General features: G+C 48.4%; 1 protein-coding gene and 1 pseudogene across 1 annotated transcript in view; one reads left to right on the top strand and one right to left on the bottom strand.

The window, feature by feature from the left end:
- LOC149360896 (uncharacterized) overlaps nt 1–27,284 on the top strand; it is a 101,843-nt gene extending 74,559 nt beyond the window's left edge. The window contains exons 4-5 of the mRNA XM_089567950.1: nt 21,990–22,133; nt 27,025–27,284. Coding sequence (XP_089424076.1) covers nt 21,990–22,133; nt 27,025–27,284 — 404 coding nt within the window. The remainder of the gene's footprint in view (nt 1–21,989; nt 22,134–27,024) is intronic.
- Nucleotides 2,306–5,859, bottom strand: LOC149360897 (uncharacterized; annotated as a pseudogene).
- Nucleotides 27,285–27,988: the final 704 nt, after the last annotated feature.

Below are 27,988 nucleotides of genomic sequence, written 5' to 3'. Positions count from 1 at the left end.
ATTACACCATTACTGAGCGCGAGTGTCTTGCCCTTGTCTGGGCAGTAGCTAAATTCAGACCCTGCCTGTTCGGCCGTTCATTCGCTATTGTCACTGATCACCACGCTCTCTGTTGGCTGTCTTCACTAAAAGATCCCACCGGTCGCCGTGGTCGCTGGGCATTGCGTCTTCAAGAATACTCATACTCAGTCGTGTACAAGTCAGGGCGCCATCACCAGGACGCTGACTGTTTATTCCGATACCCTGTGGAACCACCTGGCCTAGAGGACGCTGAGACCCTGCCCTGCCTCTTAGCTATCTCTGATCTTGCCGATAATTGCTAACGAACAGCGCCATGACTCATCTTTACGACCTATCTTTCATGGCATCCGTTCTGCAAACCGATCTCCGTCTCTGAACCTTTATTTGCTCCACAACGGCATTTTGTATCGCCGAAACCTACGCTCCGATGGCCCTCCGCTCCTGCTCGTGATACCTCAACGTCTACGCTCTTCTGTCCTTGAAGAACTGCACGATCTGCCGACAGCCGGTCACCTTGGCGTGTCCCGCACGTACGCTCGGGTGCGGCATCGCTTCTTTTGGCCTGGTCTCTATCGTTCCGTTAAGCGTTACGTGGCCGCTTGCGACCTGTGTCAACGTCGGAAAAGGCCCTCCACTTTGCCTGCCGGTCTTCTGCAACCCATCGACATACCTCCGGAACCTTTTCACCGTGTTGGCCTCGACCTTCTTGGCCCTTTTCCGACGTCCCTCTCCGGCAACAAGTGGATCGCTGTCGCAACTGATTATACGACTCGGTACGCCATCACGCGTGCTTTGCCGTCCAGCTGCGCTAACGATGTCGCCGATTTTCTTCTGCAAGACGTCATCCTTCACCACGGCGCCCCTCGTCAACTGCTCACCGACCGCGGTCGTTATTTTCTATCCAGAGTAGTTCACGACATTCTTCGTTCGTGTGACACGCAGCACCAGCTCGCGACAGCTTACCACCCACAAACCAATGGGCTTATGGAAAGGTTCAACCGCACGCTCACCGACATGTTAGCCATGTACGTATCGCCAGACCACCGAGATTGGGACGCAGCCTTGCCTTTTGTGACATTTGCATATAACTCTTCCCTTCATGACAGAACAGGCTATTCTCCTTTCTACCTTTTGTTTGGTAGGCATCCCACCTTGCCTTTCGACACACTCATGCCGCCTTCTCAGCCCCCACCACTCCTTACGCTCGGGACGCCATCTCCCAGGCCACGCTGGCGCGCCAAATAGCACGCAGTAGGCTCCAAGCCTCTCAAGTTTCCCAGAAGTCAGCCTACGACCGCCGTCACCAGGCCGTCGAATTTACTCCAGGATCACTCGTCCTTCTCTGGACGCCCTCTCGCAGCGTTGGTCTCTCCGAGAAGCTCCTTTCGCACTACCGGGGCCCTTACCGTGTCGTGCGCCGTGTTACCGACGTGAACTATGAAATTGCTCCCCTTGAAACCTCGCCGTCGTCCTCTGGCGCCACCACCGACGTCGTCCACGTCTGTCGCCTTAAACCTTATCACGACGCTCATACGTCGCCGCCCTAACGCCGAGACGGCGTTTCAGCAGCCGGGGGTCCTGAAGCGGGTAGACGACGACGACGATCAAGAGCGTGGGAAGAGTAGAAGACGACAACGAAGTTCGGACTGTGTTCTCGGTGCCGCTCACAGCTGTTCTTTTCTATTTGTAAATATTTGTAAATATATTCTTTCCCGCAACAATATGTATGTCCCGTAGCATTTATGAGCAGCCCATGGCCAGTTTTGAAAGTTGACTGAACACATGCTGTTCAGTGCTTTACGGCACATAATACGCAATGTTACACTCCCGTATTTTTTGATCGGGGCCAGGCCCATGTTCAGGTAAGAGGCTTGCTATGCATGGTAAATATGTCATGTCTGTAGCCTGTCACTGGTAGTCGATGCAATTACAAATCTGTGTGTACAAAGCTAGAAAAGCCACAAAATTTGTACATAGACATGTGTCTATATGCAGTGCTTTTTTGCACCTCCTTAAAAAATTTTTACGTAGAGACGCAATCTAGGAATAAATATTGCATAGAAATGAAATAGTTTTAGAAAGTTTTAATTAGGAACACAGAGGTACAAAAAAGTAGCAAAAGCAAGCTATACAGAGAATCTACATTGAATTATATATATAAAACAGTTATTTGCAAAAGCTACTAAATCCAATATCTAATCTATATCAGAGTTCATGAGCACACTAAATTTGCGCTACACAATAATCCAATATCTAAGCTCTTATATCAGAGTTAATAAGCACACTAAATCTGAGCTATGCAATCCTGCCACTTTTTTTGAACTTTTCAAGGTGCTGAAGGGCACTATGAACTTTTGGGTGGACTGAGGTTATCCTCCGGGACAACTGTCGGCTCCCTTCCTCTGGGTTCATGCCCACCAGTTGCCTGAAAAGAAAAAGACACATTTAGAAGCTAGATCGTCCAGCTTAGACCTGCAGAATTTTAGGGCTAGACTAAATGCAGAGCTGCCTCTTGGTACTGCCGGTAGGTTGAGTTCCATTCCCAACAGTCCAATGCTCTTTTAGAGCCACTTCTGTGGAAATAACGGTTCATGTGAACATCATTTACATGGTTATAGTAGCTTTTCAACCATAACAAAGCAACACAAAGCAATAAAAGCACACAGAGTAAGGCATGCTGGGATGCCAAGAAAGCAGATGACTCCAGTATTAGGCAGGCAACAGTAACTTGTTCCAGACACTGCAGTTACTGAGTGCATTCTGATTTGCAATTCTTTATACAACCAATTTCTGTCCCGAGAGATATGCCTAGTGCATAAGCCTAAAGCACAGTTACTGCCATATGCCTCAGCTTCTAATTTTGGCAAAACAAATTTGAATTCTGTGACTTGCAAATGAAGAATCTGCAATATTCTGGAGGAAGGCTCCCACATATTCACGTACACAGCCTCACACTCAGCAATGGCTCGCATGCCATCGATTCCTGTCTTAATGCTTCGCGGCCCGTACAGCCAGTTCTCTGCTTATTCAGCATTTTTTCGCTTCCCTACTACTCAAGGCTCTTTAAGTCCCTTCTCTTCTTTCTCAGCAGTCTGCACAGTTTTCTTTCCGCGTTTGTAGTCATCAAAAAGTTCGCTTTCTCTCGCAGCTCATGAGCCTGTCGTGTGAACTCGCTGTGGGTGTATAAAAGTGTGAGAAAAAAATTTCGCTGTATTCGTACCTTGGCTCCAATATATCGCGAGGTGCTTTCTGAAGCATACGATTTTGACAAAAAAAACTCGTTCTAGATTCATGCATATATGGTAGTGCTGCTTTTGGCAGGTGCCCGTACTGAAAATTTCTCATACAAATGTGTGAAGAGTGTTGCTGCCGGGGCCGCAGCACTTGTTGTGCTGGCTTGCATGAGCAGAAGAGTAGCAAACATATCAAGGCATCAGCAGAACTTTGTTCATTACCAGGCTGTACCCTTCCTAAAAATTCACATGAAAAACAATCACATTCCTATTGTTCTGTCATTGTACTGGTTTCTAGACACTTTATCGTCCAAAAAAAGATAATGTGGCTGCTAGCACACCATTGCACAAAAATGCTGAAATCATACGTTTTTATGAACTAGGGATCTTACACATGACTATTGAATACAGTCAAGCTCTGATTTTTTTACTCAGCCAATAGATTGAAATAGCTGAAGAAAATTATTAACCGAGCATACTCACATAAAAGCTAGCCTTCAATACTTCTATAAAGCCATAAAGAACAGCCCAAAAGAACAATACACAGTAAGCAGACAGGTTGACCGCACGTGCGTGCATGTCGTCCTTTAGCACAACTCTTCGTGGTTTTGGAGAATAGAAAGAGACTAGCATCTTTCACGGGGCTTACTTTGCAACTACAGCACATTCAATTGCAACTCATCTCTAGAGGAAGGCTCAAGGATGTTTAGTATATAAAAATAAATATTCTTTACTAGCTACCTTGTTAGAATGCGAGCTTAATTAAATCCTGCCTACTATTTTCCTGGCCTTCCCTGAAACAGCAGTGTTCCCCAAGGATTTCTTGCATTTCTTGCGTTGATATTTCTTATTTCTTTGATACAACAGCAGTTGCCACCCGAGAATGGCATAAAAAACTATAACAAAAGAATGAAAGCCATGGTTGCATGCACTGGAAAGCACAGCGGACTCCCGATTTCTGACACAAGCCATCAAACTCCTAGCAGCTTCACGCATGCTCAGCTCGGATGAGAGAATGTGCCATCCAGCCACATAGTTGAGATAAGTAGTTGCGTCCTTTCTTTGTCCATGTGCCACAGCGCTGTTTCACCGTAATGTTAGACCTACTTGCCCATCAGTTCGTATTATTAAGGTTGTCAAACCATGCACAAAATGCACATGCACATTTAATCGCAACAATGTCAGATGTTGTGGAGAGATGCCAGGCTTATGGAGTTTGCATGCAACTTTTTGTCACGTCTCACTGAGTGTATCAGGCTACTGTAACAGACATGGTAAAACCTGTCGATACACAAGAGAAAAATTTATGTGCTTACCTCTGAATGACTTCCAATGTGGCTTGCACTTCTTGACTGTATTTGATGTTGAGACAAAAGTATGCAGCAAAAAGGATCTCGATGGCAGCCAGAAAGCTCAGGCCTTCAAAGCACCTCGCTTCATCGAGCGTCACAACGCATGTAAAATCAAAGACGCTTGTGCCTGAAAACAAATCTCCTTTAGTGCCAAAAACCGAGTTCAGATTAGATGTTAGCAATTGTGGAGCAATTTTTTTTAAATGCTACAGCTCTGAAGAATAATTTTTGGCATTATAATATGAACATCAGGCATACAAATTTTTTGCGCATAGCTAGTCATGTCAGCATAGCTCACAAAAAACATTGTCAGCACCTCTATAAGTAGCATGCTAATGGAAGATGCTCAAACTATTTATAAAGCAATGTAAAAGAGCAGATGAATGATTGGCAATGCATGTGATATTTTCTAAATATAACTCTGAAGTAAATTTTATAGCCCACAAGCCACAATTCTACATTTGCACTAGCAGGGTTCTAGCAGCGGATTATGCTGCCAGCTACCATCTCTAGAGAAGACTGCGGCATGTGCATGTTAAATTTAGCTTGCTGGGCATGCCTCATCGAGCTGCATTGAGTCTGACTTAGCGGGTAGTTCAAGCCCCCTTCTCCTGTTGCTATTCTAGTTCTTTGTTATTGATGAGGTTTCATATTTTATAAATATATTTTAGAAAGTTATACTACTGCTCAAAGCATTCATAAAATCATAAAAATCTTACCAAGTACCACCACAGTTGGGGTGGGGGGCAGGTTGCTATTCAGTTCATCAACACAGGCTGATGTCTGTGGAGGTAAGAAGCCGTTATCATGAGCAGATGTATAAGGGCGCACAGGTAACAAGTGTGCTGAAGAATCGCAGGAATAATGAACATCTATCGAACTGCAGCAGCAGGACTACAAAAATTAAAGTTCACAGCCTGCTACATTTTGGTAAGCCTTGAGGTAGTGTCCAGAAAATTTTCTTGAAACACTGACGGATGTTAATTGTAGATTAGTTCACTTTTTCTTTGCCACTGGCTACAATTTCTGTGAGCAACTGTCCTGGAGTGTGCAAGTTTCATCTACGGTCATAAAGCAGAAGTTGTGGCAGTGCTGAGAGGCTACCAACTGAGTATCCGTTTCCGCAATAATCTCACCTCAAAAACACAAAATAGGAGCTCTGTCTTTTCCTTTAAGAAAATTCACAGCAATGGGAATGCCCCACTGAGCAGTGCTTTCGGGCGGACGATGTCCTGTGCTGCCTTGTCAGCCATAAGGAGCCATTGAAGTACATCGTCTCCCTTCAGGCTGTGCCGCAGGAATGCGTACAAGACCTCCAAGTCTGAAATTTCTTGATTTACAAATAATCCTGCCAGCTGCGTGTCAGTTAGCCTGAAAAATTAGACATTTGGCTGTAAAGACTGCTTGACATCACTGCAAACACACATAACAGTCAATGAAAGGTAATTTATGTGCTTGCACAAGACTTTTACTCTTTTCATAATAACGATCCAGAGCTAACCAATTGATCAACACCTACAGAGTATACCCTCTCAACTGTGCATCATACGTCACCGCGAAACTTCACTTTTTTGCTCTGCCGTCTTAATGCGAAATTGATGGTCAAATACAATGTGTTTCAGGGAAGCCCGTGAAAAATGAGCTTTCTCTGTTATGAAGACTGGTTCGGCAGCAGAATAATACCGGTGTATGCAGCCAACGCAAATAGGTTAAATAAAGTCGGCTCAAAAGCCGGTTAAATAATTTCTCATAATTAACTTTATAACTATGGCAGTTAGGCAACTGGTTTCGATTAAGCATTTGTAGCCGGTCATTAGTAATAGCCATATCAATCTTTACAGTTTCGAAAACACGATTACCCTAGATGCTATAGCCCAGCAAATTTTAGCTACAACGTGCCAAAATACACGCATTTTTGAAATGCATGCAGGCAAAGCAATCCCTCCAGTGCACGCTACTCAAAAGAGCCAAACTTTTCGAGTTACGGCGTCAAGGGTAATCTTGTGTTGAAAATTCTTAAAACTACAAACCTCTAATTGCAACTAGGCGCTAACTGTAACAGTTTAAGTCATCAGAAATTAGTTAAACGAGCCTAACCTCGTTCAACTGTGGAAACACGTGAGACAACAGCAGTGACGCTTGCTGACAGGTGCAGTGACAGCGTTCCACCCATGTCACAATCGCGTTACGATGTGTAATGTCTAAAGGGGTTATTTACGATGTATAATGTCTAAGGAGGTTATTTTTGCGTCAATATGTGCAGTTTCGGCTGGTTGTCGCAGGAAACGTCAAACGCGTAAACTCTGACCTCCGTACCGGCTGCACATTGCAAGCGCGTTCACGGCACAGGATGCTGGGAAGGTAAACGATCCGATCATGCGATACACCTTCGCCCTCACGCCTGCTCTCGGCGAGCACGGAAGGTTTCAATAGGAGAGCGCTCAGTTGCACTCTCGCGGTGCTACTGCTCTGCTCCTCACTGCTCGTTGATTCTGCTCCAGTTCTGACAACGGAATGTACCATGAGTTTCAAATTAAATAAAATTTCAAACCAATTTTTGAATTTTGCTCACTTTTTTTGACAAGATAACAAATGTTGACTGGCCTGTATTTCATGGGCTTCTTACTATTTAAGTGTTGTTGAAAGTAAAACTTTGACATGGACCATGGCACTAAAAATGCCTTAATCAAATACATTGCTTATCCTTGCACATACTGGAGCCAGCATTGCTTTAACACACACTAAGTAACAGTTATTTTTTCTGAAACCTCAAACAGCATTTCAATTTACTGACAATGCAGTTTTCAACTAAGGTTGCATGCATACCTTCTGAAATGGGCCAGGAAATGCTGCTGCGTGAACAGCAAGGGCCACTCTTTCTGCACATCACAAGCTCGCTTGCCCTGGGTGTTGATAGACACTTGAATTGCTGCATAGGCACGCATCAAAAGTTCTTGATATTTACTTCGGTCAAGTGGGTTTGATGCTCTTCCAGTGATGGCTGGGGGGACAACGTTGAAGGCTCTTCTGTAAACAACATTCAAATGCAATCAAGCTTGGCAAAGGAGTTGAAAAGTGGTAACAACAATAGCATTTACAGCAGCTGAGAAAATTATGAGATGGCTTTCATTACATAGCATTTACAGTCATTTAAACCTGTGCCCCATATATTTGGGTTTATGGGGTTTGAACGTCCCAAATTGAGTCAGTGAAGGGCTCCAGAAATTTCGACCACCAGAAGTTCATATTATGAGGCACAAGCATGGAGGCTAAAAATAAAGGTTGAACTTAAATGGAGAACAACGTGCAGTGATATTGCACAGTACATAGGCCTCTATAATTTCCCCTCCATAAAAATTCAACCACTGCAGCTGAGATCAAAATTATCTTTCAGGTAAGCACTCAAGAGCCACATCCACTGAGCCACCGCGGATTTTTGATCAAGTAACGTAGTCTTTACTATGATGCATCACCACCATCAGCCTACCTACGCCCACTGGAGGACAAAGGCCTCTCCCATGCCTCTTTAATTAGCCCTGTCTTGTGCCATCTGCGTACCCTTCATCCCTGCAAACTTCCTAATTTCATCCGCCCTTCTTACTAAGACGTCGCCTGCTATGCTCGCCCTTGTAGCGTTACCCTTAACAGACACAAGTTATCTTGCCTTCCCATTAGATGTCCTGTTCATGTTCATTATTTTTTATTTAGATTAAAGTATCATTCTCTAGCATTTATTCGGAGATCCACTCTGCTTTCTTTCTGTCTCCTAAAGTTTCAGCTATCGTTTTCTTTTGCATAGCTTGCTGCATTGCTCTCAATATAAGTTCAACCTTTATTGTTAGCCTCCATGTTTCTCCCGATAGGTGAGAACAGATATAGCTGTTATATACTTGTACGCTGTCATACCTGTACTTATAGACTGCCATTCATCACCTAAGAGCACCTGCCAAATGCACTCCACCCCATTCTTAATCTCGTAGTTATTTTACTCTCGTAATACAGGTCTGCAGTCATTACCTGTCCTATGTGGGTGTATTCCTTACAGCTCGAATCCTTGCCACAATTCTGCATATTAATTTTTATACCCACCATTCTGCTTTCCCTGTCTAGGTCATTTATCATGCTCTGTAATTCATCCGCCGAGTTTACTTAGTAAAGCGATGTCGTCAGCGAATCGCAAATTACTAACGTAGTCTCCATTACTCCTATACTCAGCTATTCTTAATCTGGATCTCTGAATATCATCTGTAAACATATGGTGAATGGTACCGGAGAGATCGTGCCACTCCCTGACTCACACCCGTACTAATGGTGTTCTGTCACTTTCTCTGTGAAGGAATATGGTCGCTGTGCAACGGCTGTAGATTTTTTCAGTATGCTTATACGCCTCTCCTACACGCTGGTTCTCCGATGCCTGCATGACTGCTGAGGTTTTGACTGGGTAAAATGGTTTCTTGTTGATTAAATATAGGAGTTGGTTATATTTTACACTATTTTCTGCCGTCTAATTCAGAGTGTTAATATGGTCCATTATACAGTACCATTTACAAAAGCCAGCCTTGTCTTTTGGTTGACTTAGGTTTAAGATTGATCTAATTCTATTAGTGATGACCTTAGCCAATACCTTGCAAACAGATAGTAGGCTGATTGGCCTGCAATTCTTCACTTCCTTGATAGCCCCTTCCTTATGAAGCCCCTTCCTTATGAAGTAAGGTGAATGCTGAACAGGCAATAGAGGACTGAAACCCTCAACTACAACACAATATGCAGAGTGAATGTGTGCATAAAGCATCAAAAAGCACTTTCAAGTCTGCCCAAGAGAAGGTGTTATCAAGCACTTCAGCCACAATGTGATCCTCTTAATGTGGAGAGAGATTTTTTTCTCCCAGGTCAGGCATTGCTGCAAATTGTACAGGAGGCCCAAATCAAACGAAAATGGCGACAAATCACTTTTGCCTTTGTTAGTTCTCATGTGTTTTTGACTGATTTATGGCATTAATCGTTTAAAAAGATGAGGATGTATAACTTGCGGCTTTGTAGAGCAACTAGGTAGTGTCACTTTCTTGTCGGACATCACTATGGGAGGATTTTGCACATGGATACAGAAAAATTACTCATATTTGCTAATGAGCGACTGTCCACTTATTGAAAACAAGCATATTGTATCTTTTGCCCCTTCTTCATCTTGGAATGATGACTGCTTGTTCTAAAGCCTCCTTTCAGTAGTTCTGAACTGCTCAGAGATGGATGTGCTGCGAGCCTTACCTCTGTATAAAAGTAGCCCAATCGTGAGAAGTGTCGACCTGTCACACATACCTTGAGGAACCAGACCAGATGACAGAGCAGCGCAAATGGATCACAAGAGAGCCCAGGACACGATATGGGCTGTAGGCTTGTGTATCAAGAAGCTCACTTGGAGGCACAATGAGGAAGTGATTCGACTTCCTGTCGGAAAACTTGTAGACTCGATAGTTTGGAAGACATGCACAGTCAACTTTTTCAACAAGAAAACAAGGAGTGGCATCTACTCCAGCAACGATCATTTTGATCTGATTAAACGATGGCTCAAAGGCTTCTTTACCAAGGAGAATGTAGTTTTCAAGGTTATAGCTCGTGCCTTGGACTGTGACCATCGGGGCACAATTAAGACCCGAAATGTCTTGGAGAAATCTTTGCAGAGCTTCGCGCTGAGGCTGGTCTATGTCCTTTAGTTCACAAAGCGGGGTCAACTCTTTGTAGTACACACGTGGGTTACAGAGGCCGGCACTGAGCAGCCAGCGACTTTGTAAGGTTAATGTAGTTTCCAGCAGACATTGCGCACCTTTTAAAGAACCGGTGCTTGCTCTCAAATTTCAGTGTCCATGTCTTGATCGGAGGACCAAACTGTGTAATTAGATGCGGATAATGGACAGGGTAGTGATGCTTCGGGCGGAGCGGTATATCTGCATTGGGAACCAGATGTCTTGCCTCGAGCTTCAGCAAAAATAGTGCACAGCTTTTGAGAAAGCTAGGTTCATTATCAAATGCATCACCTTCATCACTGTTCTCATTTTCTTCTAAGCATGAGCACTGGACGCTATGGCCTTCTTCTAATGGTTGCACAGGGCTGGTGCATGCAATGTCCTCTTGTTGAATGTTTCCAGCACCCGAATGACTATAAATTTCAGCAGCAGCATCTGTCGCATGCTTTTTCTTAGCGTGATACAAAAAGAGATTATTTTTGAATGAGGCGAGCATAGTGAGCCGACCGGAGCAGCCAAAATAAGGGCACTTCACGGCTTCTTTCCGCCTCAAGTGGTCCCGGCTATGTTCCAATAAGGCACTGTGATTGCAGAGAACCACAGAGCAGCCAAGCTGTGCGCACGGACTCGGACATGGGGGTATGACAAGCATGTTTAACATGTGTTAACATGGCTTCCTAAAGCCGCAAAGCTTTGAAAAGTTGCTGCACACTGGTGAATGTCACAAGATGCACGCCTTCTCACTCCCTCATGCCGCAAAGTGGGCTTGAAGAAGGCCTCTTGAGAATGAAATATTTTACCCCCAACCATGCACTTGTGCCGCATCTGACAAAAAAAATCCAGTGTCATCTGTGCATGCTCACTAATTCTAGGGAATATTTGAAATTCATGAAACAAATGGCTATATAGAAGAGCAAAGCAATGCATTTGCCAAACAAGAACTAGCCTGCCCACTGCCTGCCTGCAGATGGCTCAGGATTCGAACTCTGCCAAACAGTCCACGTGCTCAATTTGCTTGAAATGTGGGTCATTCTATGCCAAATGCACCAATGTTTGTGCTCAACCCTCTTCGAGTTCATTAAAAAAAAATTGTGACATTTTACTGAACCGTCAAAAGCAATCTCCCTTAATATCTAGCGGCAAAAAAGGTGTGCGCGTGCGTGTGCACATGCGTGTGTGTTCTTTTTAAGCAGTGTTATTGCCGTCAGGGAATATAAAGGAGATATATTTTGGGGGCTCTGCTACATGCTAAAACAAACTGATGACCACTTGTTTTGAACATGTTTAGTGAGAACTTGGGTCCAGGACACACAATTCAAATGTGTACTCATTAAATTTTTCTGCAGCTAGCGAGAAGAGTGGTAGAGGCTGTCGTCGAAACTTTAGTGTATAGTGCGCTAAACACAAAACAATTGAGCACTTGGAAATTCTGAAGTAGTAATAAATCAGTAACACAAAAGGCGCAACCCTCATTCATTAATTTTAATTAATGAGATAGAACCAGATTAAACTATTTGGTTCAAATCTGCATTCCCTATTGAAATTTATTTATTTACCTCAAGTTTCGTCGGGGCTCATGCAAAGGCAATGAGAGGGGAGTGAGCGGTTGCAAAGTGATACACAAGAACAGTGCTGTACAGGTTTTCCCAGCAATCATGAATGCGTGTAGATTAATTTATTGCAACATCTTACTATACAGGATTAAGAGGCAAATGAAATACACATTACACCTTGCTATAAAAAAATACGCAATGTACAATAAAGGTACTAGGGTGACAAACAAAACAATACAAGCCACGGTATCACAAGGATAAAGTTGTTTAGAAATAGTCGCAACAGCAGCAACCAGCAACTGGCAAGAGCAATGCATGAATGGTACCAAGTACAATAAAAATAGCGCTTAGACTACTTCACTGGCTTTACCACTGCCTGTCCCTGGCACACCGAGCGCCTCTACCGCAAGTAGCCAAGTGGTGATGGCAGTTCGGCCTTCAGGTAGGCAGCGAAAGGAGTGGAAAATAAATTTTCGGTCGACTAACCTTGTGGGATATACAGATATCCCTCGCCGCCCCGCGCTGAGTCACGCGACGATGCGCCCGCCGCCGGGCGTGGGGAGAAGGGGGCACGCGGCCACTCTCCTCTCTCCCAGCTCGGACGTGACGTCACGCCTACGCTCTGGCGTCTTAGGGACGGGTGAACGACTCCTCTTGATTGCAACAAGTTGCTCAAGAGGGAGGCAATGTCGTAGGGGTTAAAAGGCGAAGTTCGCGCGGGAACGGGGGACTCGCCCTCTCTCTCTTGCCGCGGCGTGACTGCCCCGCCGACCCCGTCTCCTGCCCGCGCCCTCCCGGATTATCCAACGCCAGTCGACGACGACTTGGTAAGCTGCTGAGCCATCTATTATCGGATACAACATTCTTCCGCAGTGTGCTTTGCCTTCAGCTAGGTAAATAAACGGTTTCCTAGCGTACTCTGTTCGTTGCCTACTTCGTCCGAGCCCGCCGTGGCTGTGACTTTGCGCCATGGGTTGGGGACACGAGAACGCCCGCGCATAGCTGGCACGGAAGCGCGCCTTCCCGGCCGGCTGCACGCGAGTGACCCCACATCTTGGCACCCGAACGTGGGGCGAACTAGGCATTGAGCAGTGTACTTTGTTGGAGCGAACGACTGTCGACGCGCGAACAAAGGATGGCAGCTGATAGGCCTGACTTCCAGTCTTTGTTCATGCTGTCAGAGCTAGACGTACCTACCTACACGGGGTACCATGACAGAACAGGGGCTAATGAGTACCTCGACCGTCTGCTGCATTATCACAGCAAGCGACAGGAATTGCAGACGCCGAACTGCTCGCGCGTGTTGTGCCTGTCTCTTTGACGGAGCAAGCGGCCCGCTGGTACCGACTAACCGGCAACCGAGCGAGGACAATGGAGGAGTTTAGCGCAAGCTTCCGCGACGAATTCCTCCCCGCAAACTACGAGTGGCGCTTGAGGAGGGAGCTGGAACTCCGCACCCAGCACCCCGACGAGTCTTTGTTAGAGTACGTCCGAGCGATGGACGAACTGTATCGCCTCGCTGACCCTCGCGCCACAAACACGGAGAAAGTTGAGCGCGTCACACGACAAGCGCACCCGACTTTCGGGGCCTACCTGAGAGGAGGCAGGTTTAGAGACCTGGACGAGCTAGCAGCTGAGGCGAAGCGCATTCAGGGAGACATCCTCTCTGCGCGAGCGTATCGGCCGCCGCCACCTGCATCGCAGTCACTTGAGCCGCGCGGCAGCTCAGCGCGTAGTCCGTCTAGAGCTGAAGCGACAGCACAATTTGCTGACGAGCGTGTCCCGAGGGGTTGGGAATTGTCCGACCGCGCTTTGGACCCCTTCAGCTACGCGCTGCGAACAGCACACGCTGCCGCAGAGCGGAACACCTGTAGCCGAGATCGCGAGGCCGACACGCGGCCGCACGAGCGGCCCCCACCGTCCGCACCGCGAGATCGAAACGACCGACCGGAACCTGGCGACCAGCGCCTAGCCCGTCGGAGCCCGAGCAACCGCTGCTACAGGTGTGACCAACCGGGGCACTTCGCCCGCGACTGTGGCCGCCTCCCCGCCCGTGACCAAACACAGTCGGGAAACTGCCACAGCCGCCGGTGATCGACCTTCGATCCCGCGCGGCGTACACAGAGAAACCCGGTTTATTAGCGCCTTTGGCATGTCGCGTAGGAAGTTCTGTTGACTTGCCAGCGCCGTTCATTGAGCTAACGATAGCTCGAAAGACATTCGCCGCGTTACTCGATACAGGGGCAAGCGCTTCTTTGTTCGGTGAAGAGGTGCTACACCATCTCCGCCAGAACAAAATCCGGTTGAGAGAGTGCGATACCACTTTTCGCCTCGCGAGCGGCACAGCGCAATCCAGCGGTGCAGCTAGGATAGTGGTTCGCTGGGAAAGACGCGTGCGGCGACAACGCCTCGTTCATCTTCCCTGTTTATCCGTTCCTGTAATTCTTGGGCCAGACTTCCTAGCCAAGACAGGCATTGTGATAGACATAGCCAGCTGAAGCTATCGAGAGCGCACCGCCGGCGCCTTGAAGCTTTTTGCAAAAGCGCCCGCGGCCTCGCAGTTAATTACGGCTCCGAACGCGGAGCTAGCGGGGAGAGACCGTGGAAAATCACCCCCGCCGGCCCGGAAACAGGCATGCGAGCGGACAGTAGCCGCTGAGAGAGGGCCCACAGAGAATGTTGTCGCGGTAGAAAGCTGTTCTACCGTGCCAGGGAGGTCAATGTACCCTTTGTTGTCGGAGGTGAACAGCGTATCGGAGAGGGAGAAGGCACGCTTGTCATCTCTCCTCTACGAATTCAACGCGACATTCACGGACCGGCCCGGCCTCACTACACTAGTAAGGCACAGAATAGACACGGGTGATGCACTGCCTTGGAAGTGCAATCCTAGACCAATCAGCTTGGCTAAGAGAAAAGCACTAGACGGCGCCTTAGACCAACTTATCGATACTGGCGTTGTTGAGAGGTCTAACAGCCCTTGGGGCTTCCCGGTAGTCTTAGTCCCAAAGAAAGACGATACATATCGGCTTTGCGTGGACTACCGCACTCTGAATGAGGTTACGAGGAAGGATGCGTACCCTCTACCAACCATTTCTTTTCTAGTGTCCAACCTAGGTGGGGCGAAGTACTTTACTACGCTCGATGCTAGCCGCGGATACTTTCAGGTTGAAATGGATGAGCGTGATAAGGAGAAGACTGCTTTCACTTGTCACAGAGGTCTTTTCCAATTCAAGAGAATGTCTTTTGGCTTGGTAGGAGCACCCGCTACTTATCAGCGCCTAATGGACCGTGTTCTGGGAGATGCGAAGTGGCACCACGCACTCGCATACCTAGACGACATCGTGGTGTACTCGAAAACGTTCGAGGAACACCTGCGCCACTTGAGGGACATCCTAGAGAGGCTGAGGTCCGCGGGAATCACTTTGAACCCGAAGAAGGCGCAGATCGTAGCGACCCGAATAACACTGTTGGGGTTCACGATCGACGAAGGCCGCATTCTGCCGTGCGAGGATAAACTAGAGGCTTTGCTTAAGTTTCCGTCGCCGTCAGATCTAGGTGGTCTCAGACGCTTCCTGGGAATGGCGAACTTTTATCGCCAGTTCATCCCAGATTGCGCAGCGCTGCAGGCACCTTTGACAAAGCTTTTGAAGAAACGAGAGCGCAGGACTTGGGGTCACGAGCAAGAGGCTGCACTGCGCAACCTCACCAAGGTGCTCGCGGACACGGCTGAGTTGCAGCTACCCGACCTGAACAGGGAGTTTGTGATTCAAACCGACGCAAGCGACCTGGGCTTAGGAGCAGTGTTGCTTCAGGAGCATGAAGGCGTCCTCCGACCGGCAGCGTTCGCGAGCCGTTCACTGACGCCGGCAGAGAGAAACTACTCGGTGACAGAGAAGGAATGTCTCGCGATAGTTTTTGCTCTGCGGAAGTTCGACTACTACGTCGATGGGGTGGCATTTGTGATCGAGACGGATCACATGGCGCTCACCTGGCTGAGACGACTCAGCGAGCCGAGCGGCCGCCTGGCGCGTTGGGCTCTGTTGCTGCAGCGTTACGACTTCACCGTACGCTACCGCAAAGGGAAGAACAACGCCGTGGCTGACGCACTCTCGCGAGCGCCTGTGCAGCGCGAGGAAGATTACGCGACCGACCACCCGACAGAGAGAGAGAGTGAGGGATTGTCCCCAGCCGTAGCCGATGTAAGGGACGCGGACCGACCGTTGACCCCAGGCGAGAGCGTGAACCACGTGGACTATGCGAGTTCCGTGGGGATAGCGTTCAGCAGAAAGGAGTTGCTCGAAGCTCAGCAGATGGATTCGTTTTGTCGAAAAGTGTTCGACGGGCTCCGGGAGCCGGGCGGCCGGTCGGCCGCGCACACGGGGACAGCTGGTTTTGCTGTCGGTGCGGAGCGCTTGGAAACAGCTGGTAGTGCTGTGAGCGCGCTGGATTCTTATCTGCTGGATTCCGACGGCGTCCCTGCTGAGGTATATCCCCTCCGAGAACGACACAAGCGAGGCGTTCAAGGTGTTGATACCGCGAGTGTTGAGAGCGGCACTGTTACGCTACTTTCACGACTCGTGCATCGCTGGGCATGCAAGCGGCCCCAAGACTTACATCAAGTTGTGTCGCTTTGCTACCTGGCTTGGCATGAAAAGGGGCGTAACACGCTACGCCCGCTCATGTCATGTGTGCCAAAGCGTGAAGCCCCGGGGTGGACGACCGCCCGGCCTCATGCAGCCGATTAACAGCCAGACTCCCTGGCAAATCGCGGCGTGTGACATCATGGGACCGTATCCCACGACACCGAGTAGGAACAAGTTCCTGCTGGTGTTCACGGATCACTTCAGCAAGTGGGTTGAACTTTTCCCCCTTAGAAAGCTGACGGCACGAGTGATCATGGAGAAGCTGATGGACGTATTCACCAGGTTCGGTTTCCCAGAGCAGCTGATAACGGACAACGCGTCCTACTTCACTGCGAAGGTGTTCGTAGATTCGTGCGCTGCACTCGGCATTAAGCGCAAGAAAACGACCACCTATCATGCTCAGTCGAACCCCACGGAGCGAGTCAACCGCAACATCAAGCACATGCTTGTCGCGTACTCTGAGAGGCACAAAGATTGGGACTCCTATCTGCCAGAGATCGCGTTCGCTTTGCGTTCGACCGTTAACCGCTCGACTGGGTATGCGCCGTCTTCTCTGAATCTGGGTAGAGAGCTGCTAAATCCGATGTACCGCATTCTAACGGACAGCAGGAAGACGCCAGTCGCTTCGTCAGCACGAGCTGAATACGCGACGCAGCTGCGCGCTAAGATGACGGAGGCCTTACACAAGGCTCGCCGAAACCTGAGCACCGCTAGGGCGCAGCAGAAAGCACAGTACGACCGCTCGCACCGGGATGTTCACTACGAAGTGGGCGATCTGGTGCTTCGGCGCCAACACGTTCTCAGCGATGCTAGCAGACAGTTCGCGGCCTCGTTGGCGCCGAAATGCACCGGGCCGTTTCGCGTGCGAGAGAAGCTTTCCTCGCTCATTTACAGGCTCGAAGACTTGCGGTCGAAACCGACAGGCGGATCGGTGCACGTATGCGACCTGAAACGTTACGTGCAGCGAGATGAGTGGGTTCAGGACACAGCCCGACCCGCGCCGCAGTCGGAAAACGAGCGCTGCGATCAGCCGGCGAACTCCGCGTCCCGCTATAACTTGCGCCGTAGGCAGAAATAAAATCTGCCTGCGCGGACTAGAGCGAGGGCGCAGGCCGACACGCAGTCTCGTTAGATGCATGAACGTACGGGCCGCTCATGCCGATCAATGTTACGTAAGACTTACTTGCGTTAACCCTCATGACTCTCGTGAGGGCCGAACAGCTACGTAGCACGCGCTGCGGGAGCTGGTTACATCTGTGTTGACCTTTTTCAGCGCAGATGGAAAAGAAGCAGGGCGCATCAGAACGACATCGTTCACCACTACCACCAACTAGAGCCACCATCCAGCTTCGGCAACACGCCGCGCCCATGGCCCGCCGCTACGCCCAGCCCGCGACCTGAAGCCGCCTCCCTGCTGCAGCCAGGCGCCCCTGCCACCTGCCACATCGCGTCGGAGCTGGCCGCCTGCCGCCGCACCCGCCAACTCAAGAGCGAGCTGCCAAAAAGAAGACAGAGCTGCCGCGGCCCCCATCACCATCTCAACCCTGGGCCCTGGCCAGCTAACCAGGCACGCCAGGGCAGCCCAACCGCCCGGCCTCTACCATGGAAACGCCGCGGCCCTCGCCTATGAAGCCACCACACCCAGTCTCTGAGGGTGGCGCAGCCACGAACCTGGCCTCCAAGCAGTCGAAGCCGGTGCCACGGAGGCGGTCAACCACCTTCACCGGAACGGTGCAAGCGCGGGCAATCGAAAGACGGCGACCGATAGCAAGCCACCTTTCGACGTCGGCATCTCGCGGGTGGTCAAGCATTCGGACCAGCTGATCGGTGCGAGCGTGGCGCGGACATCAACAGGTGTACCGGCGGGAGCCGAAGAACTTCGATCCCTGGATGGCGGAGAAGATTAAGTAACGTTGCGCCCGCTTCTCTGTTCGGGAGGCTTCTTAAGGAGGGGAGGATGTGGGATATACAGATATCCGTCGCCACCCCGCGCTGAGTCAAGCGACGATGCGCCCGCCGCCGGGCGTGGGGAGAAGGGGGCACGCGGCCACTCTCCTCTCTCCCAGCTCGGACGTGACGTCACGCCTACGCTCTGGCGTCTTAGGGACGGGTGAACGACTCCTCTTGATTGCAACAAGTTGCTCAAGAGGGAGGCAATGTCGTAGGGGTTAAAAGGCGAAGTTCGCGCGGGAACGGGGGACTCGCCCTCTCTCTCTTGCCGCGGCGTGACTGCCCCGCCGACCCCGTCTCCTGCCCGCGCCCTCCCGGATTATCCAACGCCAGTCGACGACGGCTTGGTAAGCTGCTGAACCATCTATTATCGGATAGAACATTCTTCCGCAGTGTGCTTTGCCTTGAGCTAGGTAAATAAACGGTTTCCTAGCGTACTCTGTTCGTTGCCTACTTCGTCCGAACCCGCCGTGGCTGTGACTTTGCGCCACGGGTTGGGGACACGAGAACGCCCGCGCATAGCTGGCACGGAAGCGCGCCTTCCAGGCCGGCTGCACGCGAGTGACCCCACAACCTGCAACCTCCGAAATCTGAACAGCTCGGTGGCACCGAAAGCATTAAGCAAGCTCGGCGGCCATGGAAAGGGCACAGCCACCGCTGTCCTCGGCCGCGGTGCAGCTTCTTTCTAGAATGTCGCAAAGCTCAGAGCAGTGCGAAAGCACGGGACTCGTTTCGCATCGCTCGCCAGAGACACCAACGCACAACTCAGCGTCCGCAAACTCTGCATGCGCTCGCTTCCGTTGATCGTGAGTGTCGGGTTTCTGCATTTCTGCCGAACGCGATGCACAACGCGGTGTGCCGTCCTCGTTTACTTCGCTTGCGTCGGCGCAGGCGTTTTCATTAATGTCCAGACAGACGTCCTCTCTGGCCTGTTCGGCAACTTCTCCTGCTTTTGACACGCTAGGAAATCCGCTTTCCGGTAACTTCGCCCCAGTCTCAATGGGCGAGACCTCTGTAAGTGCATCGTCGGGTGGTGTGGCTACCATATCTGAAGGTAGAGAGGTTTCCGCGGTTGGCGAATGCGGAGCAACTTCCATTGTTATAACAGCAGTTACATCTGCCACGTACGAGCTACCTTCCTCTGTGCCGCACTGGCAGCGCTTCTCTACAGCGACGCACTCTACCTCTGTGTCACGATCTTCCGACCCTTCAGCATTTTCGAGCCACTCTAAAACGTCGGCTTTCAACTGGTAGGGAAAATCGTAAAACGACGGGGTGCTATTCTCCCGCCGGTACCTTCGGCGAAGGTCCAGCGGTGACACGTTACATCTAGTCAGTAAGAAGCTTTTCAGCTCATCGTAGTCCGCCAAGCCGCCGTCCAACAGGCGCTTGACAACGTCATACGCTTCGCTGGAATGCAGGGCTACCAACTTCTGTGCCCAACAATTCCGCTCAACGCGCTTTCTCTGGCAGACGCGCTCGAACTCCGCCAAATATTTTGCCATATCTTCGGCGATCACGAAGCGCTGCGGCCTGTCTCTCAGCTGCTGACCGTTGGTCTCATGCAGAGCGGACAATGTTCTATATCTCCCGAATCCGATCTGATGTGATTCAAGCTCCACGTTCATCAGTTTCCTAGCGCGAGCACGCCGTTTTATCTCAAGCTGACTCCGTTTTTCTGCCTATTCGCGCTCAAGCTGCTTCTGTTTTTCTGCCTCTTCACGTTCACGTTCTGCCTGTTCGCGCTCAAGCTGCTTCTGTTTTTCAGCCTCTTCCTGCTCACAGCGTTTTGCGATCTCTTCCCAGGCCTCATTGGCTTCCTCAGCCGTTAAATTGTCCTTTCGCATGATCTCAAGAATCGCATGCTTTCGTTTTGCGGGGCCCAAATCAATGCCCAACTACTCACAAATTTCGATGAGTTCTTTCACTTTGAAGTTTTCCATCGCGCACAATAGCCTCTGGTAGTTTTCCCTTTTCTTATAATTCCCTTGCCGATCACTACTATAGCGCTACTAGTACGACGCGCGGAAGTAATTCTTTCCAAAACCGCCTTGTTTAGTCCTTCTGCACCAGCTTTCGTTTCAAAGCGCTCCGACTTGGCTCGAAACAGCGAAGCTCTCTCCAGTGCAACACGCAGCCCTACTCTAAACTACAATCACGTGTGCTAGAGCAGTCTGGCGAATTGAGGGGAAAACGTTAGGCACTCACCGCGCCGAGGTAGCGGACGCCGGTCGATCCCGCAGATGCCATCCACTGTTGGGACTTTGGGGCATCCCACCGCTGCCATCAGTGTGGCGCCTGACGATGGGGGTAGGGCTCTTTTATTTTGCTTTCTTTTTAAACTTTTTCTAACATATGTCGTGATGATGATATATGAGCTGGGCCTAGAAAGTATGTCGTTGGTGTAAAAAGTCCACCAATTGTGCACATATGCAACCTAATCTTGGGCGCTTAAGGGTTTCGAGATATACTGAAATTTGCTACACTGTCCCTGGCAATTATTGATCCATTCAAGATATAAATTTAAGGCTACTTACTTTGAGAAATCAGTGCAGAAAACAGGCGACGGACAGATGAGAGGACACATGAGACTTCTTCACAACATGCATCACCAGTTAGCCCGGCAGCTTGCTCTCCTGAAGGCAATTTGGGTTGTGCAACCAAACAGTATGAAGCAGAACAGGAATAAAAAACTCAGAATGATAAATCTAAAGAAATCACGCCATTAAATATTCAGGATAAGGTACCTGAAAATTATAACAGAAATTGTACACAGTGCAAGTGTTCCTAGCGTTTAAGAAAGCGTTCGGTTCGAGTATGTTATTTTAATGTATAAATTTTATAAATATGGCATTAGAGAAATGTACCGCAATGAATACAAATACAGAGAATGTTTAATACATTCGAATCGCTGCGAAAGCATGGATTTGTTCTACGTAAAAGTCGATGATGGGCAGGCAGCTTCGACAAGCAAGGGACGATTTGCTCGAGTGTCATCGGAATAGTGAGATGTGTAAGACGACGGCGAGCGGGCAGCTTGCCGCGGGACTCAGCGCTCGGGCTAGGCCACCTGTGAGCAGACGAAGGAACGGACAGCGGCAGGTTTTTCTCCGGTGGGCAGCATATACGCACTAGAATTACCCTTCAAATTTTCACCCCTACCGGGATATTAAGCAGCGAAATTCTACATATAAGTAGAATACGTCCTGGAGCATGACAAGACTATTCTTGGACCAGTGATTTTTTATAGAAGCCTAATAGTCAACCAGCCGCTTTCGCCATAAGCAATACTGTACGCAGACAACGCTCATAACGGTTTAACAGAACTTATGCACGGGCTAGGTTCTTTACACCTTCAGAAGAGGCCAGAAGGGAATTACACTGAGGGTTCCGTTGCATAGTAAAGAACTAAAAGCTCTTTCTACAGGGAAATGTAGAGAATACGAAACGAAAATATTTATGGAAGCATTAACGCCTGTCTCTTTTTGCTTTGCAGCTCTTCTCGGTGGTGCTGTCATTCACGCGCTGACAGTCAGAACCGCGGCAATATGCGGCGGAATTTTGCTCAGCGCCACCTTCATAGCGTCCACGTTTGCCACTGGAACCGTCTTCCTTGCAGTCGTGCTCGGTATACTAGGCGGTAAGCGATCTCGGTAACATGCAATACGAAGGAGAGAACTATAGGGAATAAAAGAACATCTTGGTGGGCTAGTTGGTAGACGTTCATCTTTTGTTGCAGGGGCTAAACACGCACAGACACATGGATGGTAGATGTGACTGAGCTCCACTGACAACTGCTTCATTCGGAGGCAAAACGCGCAATTATACAGCTGTCGTACAAGCAAGAAACACCATCATGTTTCAGGTTTGACATGATAGGGACCGGGTGAAATAGTTGCTCTCGGTCTTATACGAAGACATGGACGTGTCGCTGACAACAGGATTGCTTTCTTTCCGATAAAAAATGCTTCAGTTAATTTCGTGGATTTGGTACTTTTACGTGTTGAAGTAAATCCCCCAAAGGAAAAACGTGACTGACAGAAGTAAGACGGGCAGGACCTTATATGCTAGGGTAGCCGTTGCTGTCGTATCGAAAGCGGAGAAAAAGATAAAAGAGGTTGCGGATCTAAGCAAAGGCGGCCGTTCATGATGTGCGCCGAAGGGGTGGTGTGTGATATCCACCTCTCGTGGAGCCACTCCTACATGGGCAAACCGGGCGTTGCGTGAACGATCGAATCAGGAAGCACGAAAGAAACGTAGACCAATTCAATTCAATTCATTTATTTTCAACTCTAGGTTGAAGGCCCCCAGGCGTAAAAGCTGTTCTACGACAGCTTGAAAGGTGCCTGGGGGCCCATACAAGGCAGCAGTGGTTACACACTAAATTACAATGTAAGTATACATCTTCCTACAATCATTAGAACAACTATACAGTACAATTATTAACAAAACAATCGTTGTTATTGAGAATTTCAGGTGATCGGCGTACGTCCTAAATTCTTCCTGAACATCAGAAAACATAGCGGGATTGACATACAATACAAAGTTAGCATGATTATTGTACACAGGTTGTTTAGTGGGTTACAAAATACTGTCGCATTTGTTTTTTACTGTAGGTCTCGAAATATGCATCCTTCTTTTCAGAATCGTTCAGAAGAAATGGAAGCAGGTACTGTAGGGACTGACAGAGATAATTGGTACGGCGGTGTGGTACAAACCATCTGTCACAACTGCGAATACGACCATCGCTTTTTTGTTTACGTAAACTTGCGGTGTTCTTTAAAAAAGTTTGAAGGGCATTATTTGCATAAAAGAAAGTGTGCAGTAAGCGAAATTCTAGATAAAGTCTTGCTTTTATTATTTTATACCTCACAAACAATTCTTCTGTCGGATGGTAGCACGATACATTAGCAATATTACGAAGAGTTTTTTTCTGTAGAAGGAAAATTGCGTTAATGTTACTAATCGTTGTTGTTCCCCAAACAAGAGAGCAATAGTTTATATGTGACGTGAATAATGCGTGGTAAATGTAAACCTTTTTTTTTCCGGGAGATAATGTCGGCATCTGGCAAGTGCTCCCGCAGCCGATGATAGTGATTTGCGCAAGAAATCTATGTGGTGTGTCCATTTCATATCAGACGAGAATGTCACTCCTAAAATCCTATGTTGGTTGACAACTTCAACAGTAGCAGTACCGAGTGTTAAAAGATGGTGCATTATAGCCTGTTTGCCACTCGGTTTAAAAATTATGGCTTTCGATTTTTTTGCATTAATCCTAAGACCATTGGCTTTGGACCAGTTGATTATCTTTGTCATCTAAGTTTCTGCTTTAGCACTCACCTCTTGTATGTCATGACCAGAAACAAACACGCTGGTATCGTCAGCGTAAAGAACATAACAACCATCTGAATTGGATTGAACAATGTCATTGACATATACATTGAAAAGAAATGGCCCCAAAAGACTGCCTTGTGGCACGCCAGATGAAATGCTCTTAAACGATGAGGTATGGCCCCCAATACTAACACACTGCATTCGATCACTCAGGTAAGAGTTAAACAACACCAAAGATACACCGCGGACACCGTAAGCACTAAGTTTTTTCAACAGAATTTTGTGGTTTAGAAAGTCGAAGGCCTTGCTGTAATCTATAAAAATACCAAGCGTAAGCGTCTTGCATTCAATATTTTTGATGATGAGCTCTTTCATTGTTAGTAGCGCTGTTTTGGTTGAATTGCCTCGACGGAAACCATGTTGGTACTCTTGTAATATGTTATGTCTGGAGAAAAAGTTTTCTATGCGCACCAATATTATTTTTTCTAGGCCCTTTGAAAACACGGGTAATATAGATACCGGCCTGTAGTTAGCCGCGTCGTTTTCTTTGCCGCCTTTAAAGATGACCGATACCTTTGCTTTTTTCATGCGACTTGGGAAACAGCCAGTTGTGAGGACGAGGTTAAAAATATATGTCAAGTGAGGCGCAATAACGTCAATTACGAACTTGACAGGCTTTATCTGAAGATCGTGGACATCGACTGAGTTGGTGTTTCTCTGGTTAAGGAATGCGCTACAAATTTCGATTTCATCCGTTGGTTCCGAGAATACGGTGGCATTTTGTTCGTCAGTGGGCGTTGACCCTGTTTCGTCACAGGTTGGCTTTATCATAAACAGGATATCAGGCTTTATCATAAACAAGATAAACAGGGCCCTAATTTACCCAGACATATAAGGTCCTGCCCGTCACGCTCATGTGAGCCATGTTTAGCTGGTGCATGGATTGTCACAAAGCAAAAATACTATCGCTTAGGAATTAATTGAAGCATTTTGATAGTAATAAAAGAAGCATGTGTACCGGCGACATGTCCCTTATTTGTATACGGCCGAGAAGAACTATTTCAGGCGCTGGCTACCATATCAAACCTGAAGTAAGATGGTGTTCATTGCGAGTGCGACGGCTATATATTTCTGCGCTTTGCCTCCGAATAAATTACTTGTGAGTGGCGCTCAGTCCCGCCTACATTCTTTGAGCCCGTGTGTGTTCCACGCCTTCAATTAATGACTAAAGTATAGGGAGGGAACATTCTCTTGTCTTTTAGTGGTTCGCTGGAGAGGCGAAGAAATAAAGGTACAGCTACTACCTGAACACACTGAAGGATCTCCGTTAGCAGGGCTAGCATGAACGTTTGAACCATGTCTTCCTTCTCGGGCGTCTTGCCCTTTGCAGGACTACAACTAAGGCTTCTGGCGTCTATAATGGAAGGATTAGCAGTACCTCTTTTTTGACTAGCTAATCTGCGGCTTCCGTTAAGAAAGAATTGCGAAACTCAACAGTAAAATGCAGAAGACGATGCGTGCCGGACGCTGCGGAAAGTATCAACTGATTTTATCTCCTTTAGGTAAGAAGTTGAATAGCTAGAGTGAATATATAAGCGCACAAGAAAGGTGCCGATAGCTCATGGAAATGTTGCCAGCCAGAAATAAAAACCGTCCAGTTTCTAAGCAAAACTAGTAACGCCGTAACAGCGCCATGTCTGGACGATGAGAGTGCGCGGAAAAGGCGAAGACATAAGCCACGTCACACAAAGAGCTCGGGCTCAGTGTTGGCTCGAGGAGATACGAATAAAAAAAAACTTTTCGGGAGCCGTTACAAAAACGTATATTGAATTTCTGATGTCATTGTGATAGAGAATGGTGAGTCATCACAAATTAATCACAGAGTAAGTTGCTGGGCGAGTTGGTTCCGATTTTCCATGACTACAGCGCAACGAACGGGACAAGAAGAAGGACACAGGCACAGACACAACACAGCGCTGTGTTGTGGTTCTGCCTGTGTCCTCCTTCTTGTGCCGTTCGTTGCGCTGTAGTCATGGAATCAGCACTGTGTTGTGTCTCTGCCTGTGTCCTTCTTCTTGTCCCGTTCGCTGCGCTGTAGTCATGGAATCAGCACTGTGTTGTGTCTCTGCCTGTGTTCTTCTTCTTGTCCCGTTCGTTGCGCTGTAGTCATGGGTAATCACAGAGGTCACATATGCTGTGTTTTCGCATCAGCCTATCATAAATTCCTAATGAGTTTATGTATTCACTTTTAGTACCAGACTCAAATCATAAATCCTCAATGAATTTTCGCATTAACTTTTACAGACCGGGCTGACGACATAAATTCTTGATGTGTTTTTGCAGGAACTTTCGTGATGAAAAAAAAGGCAGTTCTTCTGATGCGTGAAGACATCAGAAGACACCTTTTTCAAACACCGCGCGAGATTTTAAATTTCTGGTGCAGTAATGATGCACGTCAACTAACCGAACTTTGTAGCTAAATCCCTTGATTTGTAACTGCCGGAGATTGCGCATATGATGCCAGAATCATGCTAGAAAACGCTACTTATTAACAGCTCCTAAGTAATACTTTTTGAAGGGCGTCTTGTTGGTGCTATATAATCATGAACCCGCGTTATGAAGGAGTACAGATAGGTGAGTGTATCAGTGCGCCATGTACTTCCAGAGTTTGTAATACCCTTTTCTCTTGACCTTGCTGCTTGCTCCTTTCAAAGGGTCGATGGAAGCTGTTTGCAGCAATGACTGGCAGGTTATGGTCCTGGGCTGTTCCACGTTTCAGCGACAGTAGCACATAGAATTGTCTAGTGGATGTTTACATTAGACGCAAGAGTGCTTCACCGCAGCAGTGTGTGTTATGTTAAATAGCCGGTAAAAAAATGAAATTCGCGACATTTTTTTTGTCGAGAACACTGATTTCAATTCATCATAAACCATTCAGAAATGCATAATGAATTAAGCATGTATGCAAAAGAAATTCAGGAGAATCTCAACAGAAAAACACACATCACGCCTTAATCAGAAAGTCGATGGCCAATTTTCATAGTTCACCAGAAATACCTGATGAGTGTGATGTGTCAAGCAACTTTTTAGAAGAAACTCATCACAAATTTTTTTAAGCGACTCCAGCAGACGACTGATTCGGGTCCTGTTTCCACCTGCACTCTGCACCTCCTGACCTGCGGAGGTTATCCCTGCAGTCCTTGCAGGACGACGTAGATCGACGGAGCGCCACCAGCACCCGCTGTCTACGCAGAACGCGGACAGCAGCTCGGTTCCGACTCCGACGCCTCAGGCCCTGGAACCCGACCTAGCTCTCGGTGTGCGCCCTCCGCCATTCTTGGAAAGCAACCCAGCACTTTGGTTTCACCATTTCGAGGCCCACTTCAAAGCAGCCCCATCGCCCTACCTCCTGCGGCTGCTGACGAGGTCACCGATATCCTGGCCCGGTTCAGATTGAACCACCCGGCCGATCCCCACGACCAACTTAAGGCCACGCTCCACACGCGCACTGCAGCGTCGGTGCGAACGCATATTTGACACCTTATATAAGCCGAGGGTCTTGGGGACTGCTGCCAAACTCAACTGCTCCGTCGCATGGTGCAACTTTTTGACGCAGGGAACCCATAGTTGGACGACAGTCGCATATGTGACTTGTTCGTCTAGCGGCTTCCGGCGGACGTCCAGATGATCTTGGCCGCTACCTCGAGGACGGATTTCTGAAAAATTGCATACTTACCCAATAAGATCCCAGAGGCCGGCAACTCCCGTCCGTAGGTTGCCACCGTCAGCTTTTCTACCATCACTGCCACAGCGCCTCGCGGTCGCAGATGGCCTCGCCTGAGCCAACGATGGCGTATTTCGTCCCGTCCCGATTTCCAAGAGCGCCGTTCGGCCTTACCACTACCGCCATAGCTGTGTCATTTCCACCACTGCTTTGGTGCCTACGCAATTCACTGTCTGCTCTTGAGTTCTTGAATGGGGAACCAGCCGGCAAACAGCTAGTGGCGAGCAGTAGTCAAAGACTGGAGCCCTGCCGCCTTTTTTACGCTACTGACAAGACCATCGGAACGAAACTCCTGATTTATAACGGTGCCCGAATCAGCGCCCCGTCGGCTACGCGCCACGACCGTACTTCGAGACGGTTCACGCACATGCTCGCTG

Source organism: Amblyomma mixtum, chromosome 2 (assembly GCF_055824585.1).
Source record: "Amblyomma mixtum isolate Tamu chromosome 2, ASM5582458v1, whole genome shotgun sequence".
In the NCBI taxonomy this organism is placed as follows: domain Eukaryota; kingdom Metazoa; phylum Arthropoda; class Arachnida; order Ixodida; family Ixodidae; genus Amblyomma; species Amblyomma mixtum.
The sequence above is the reverse complement of the archived record's forward strand: the minus strand, read 5'-3'. Positions and strand labels throughout refer to the sequence as shown.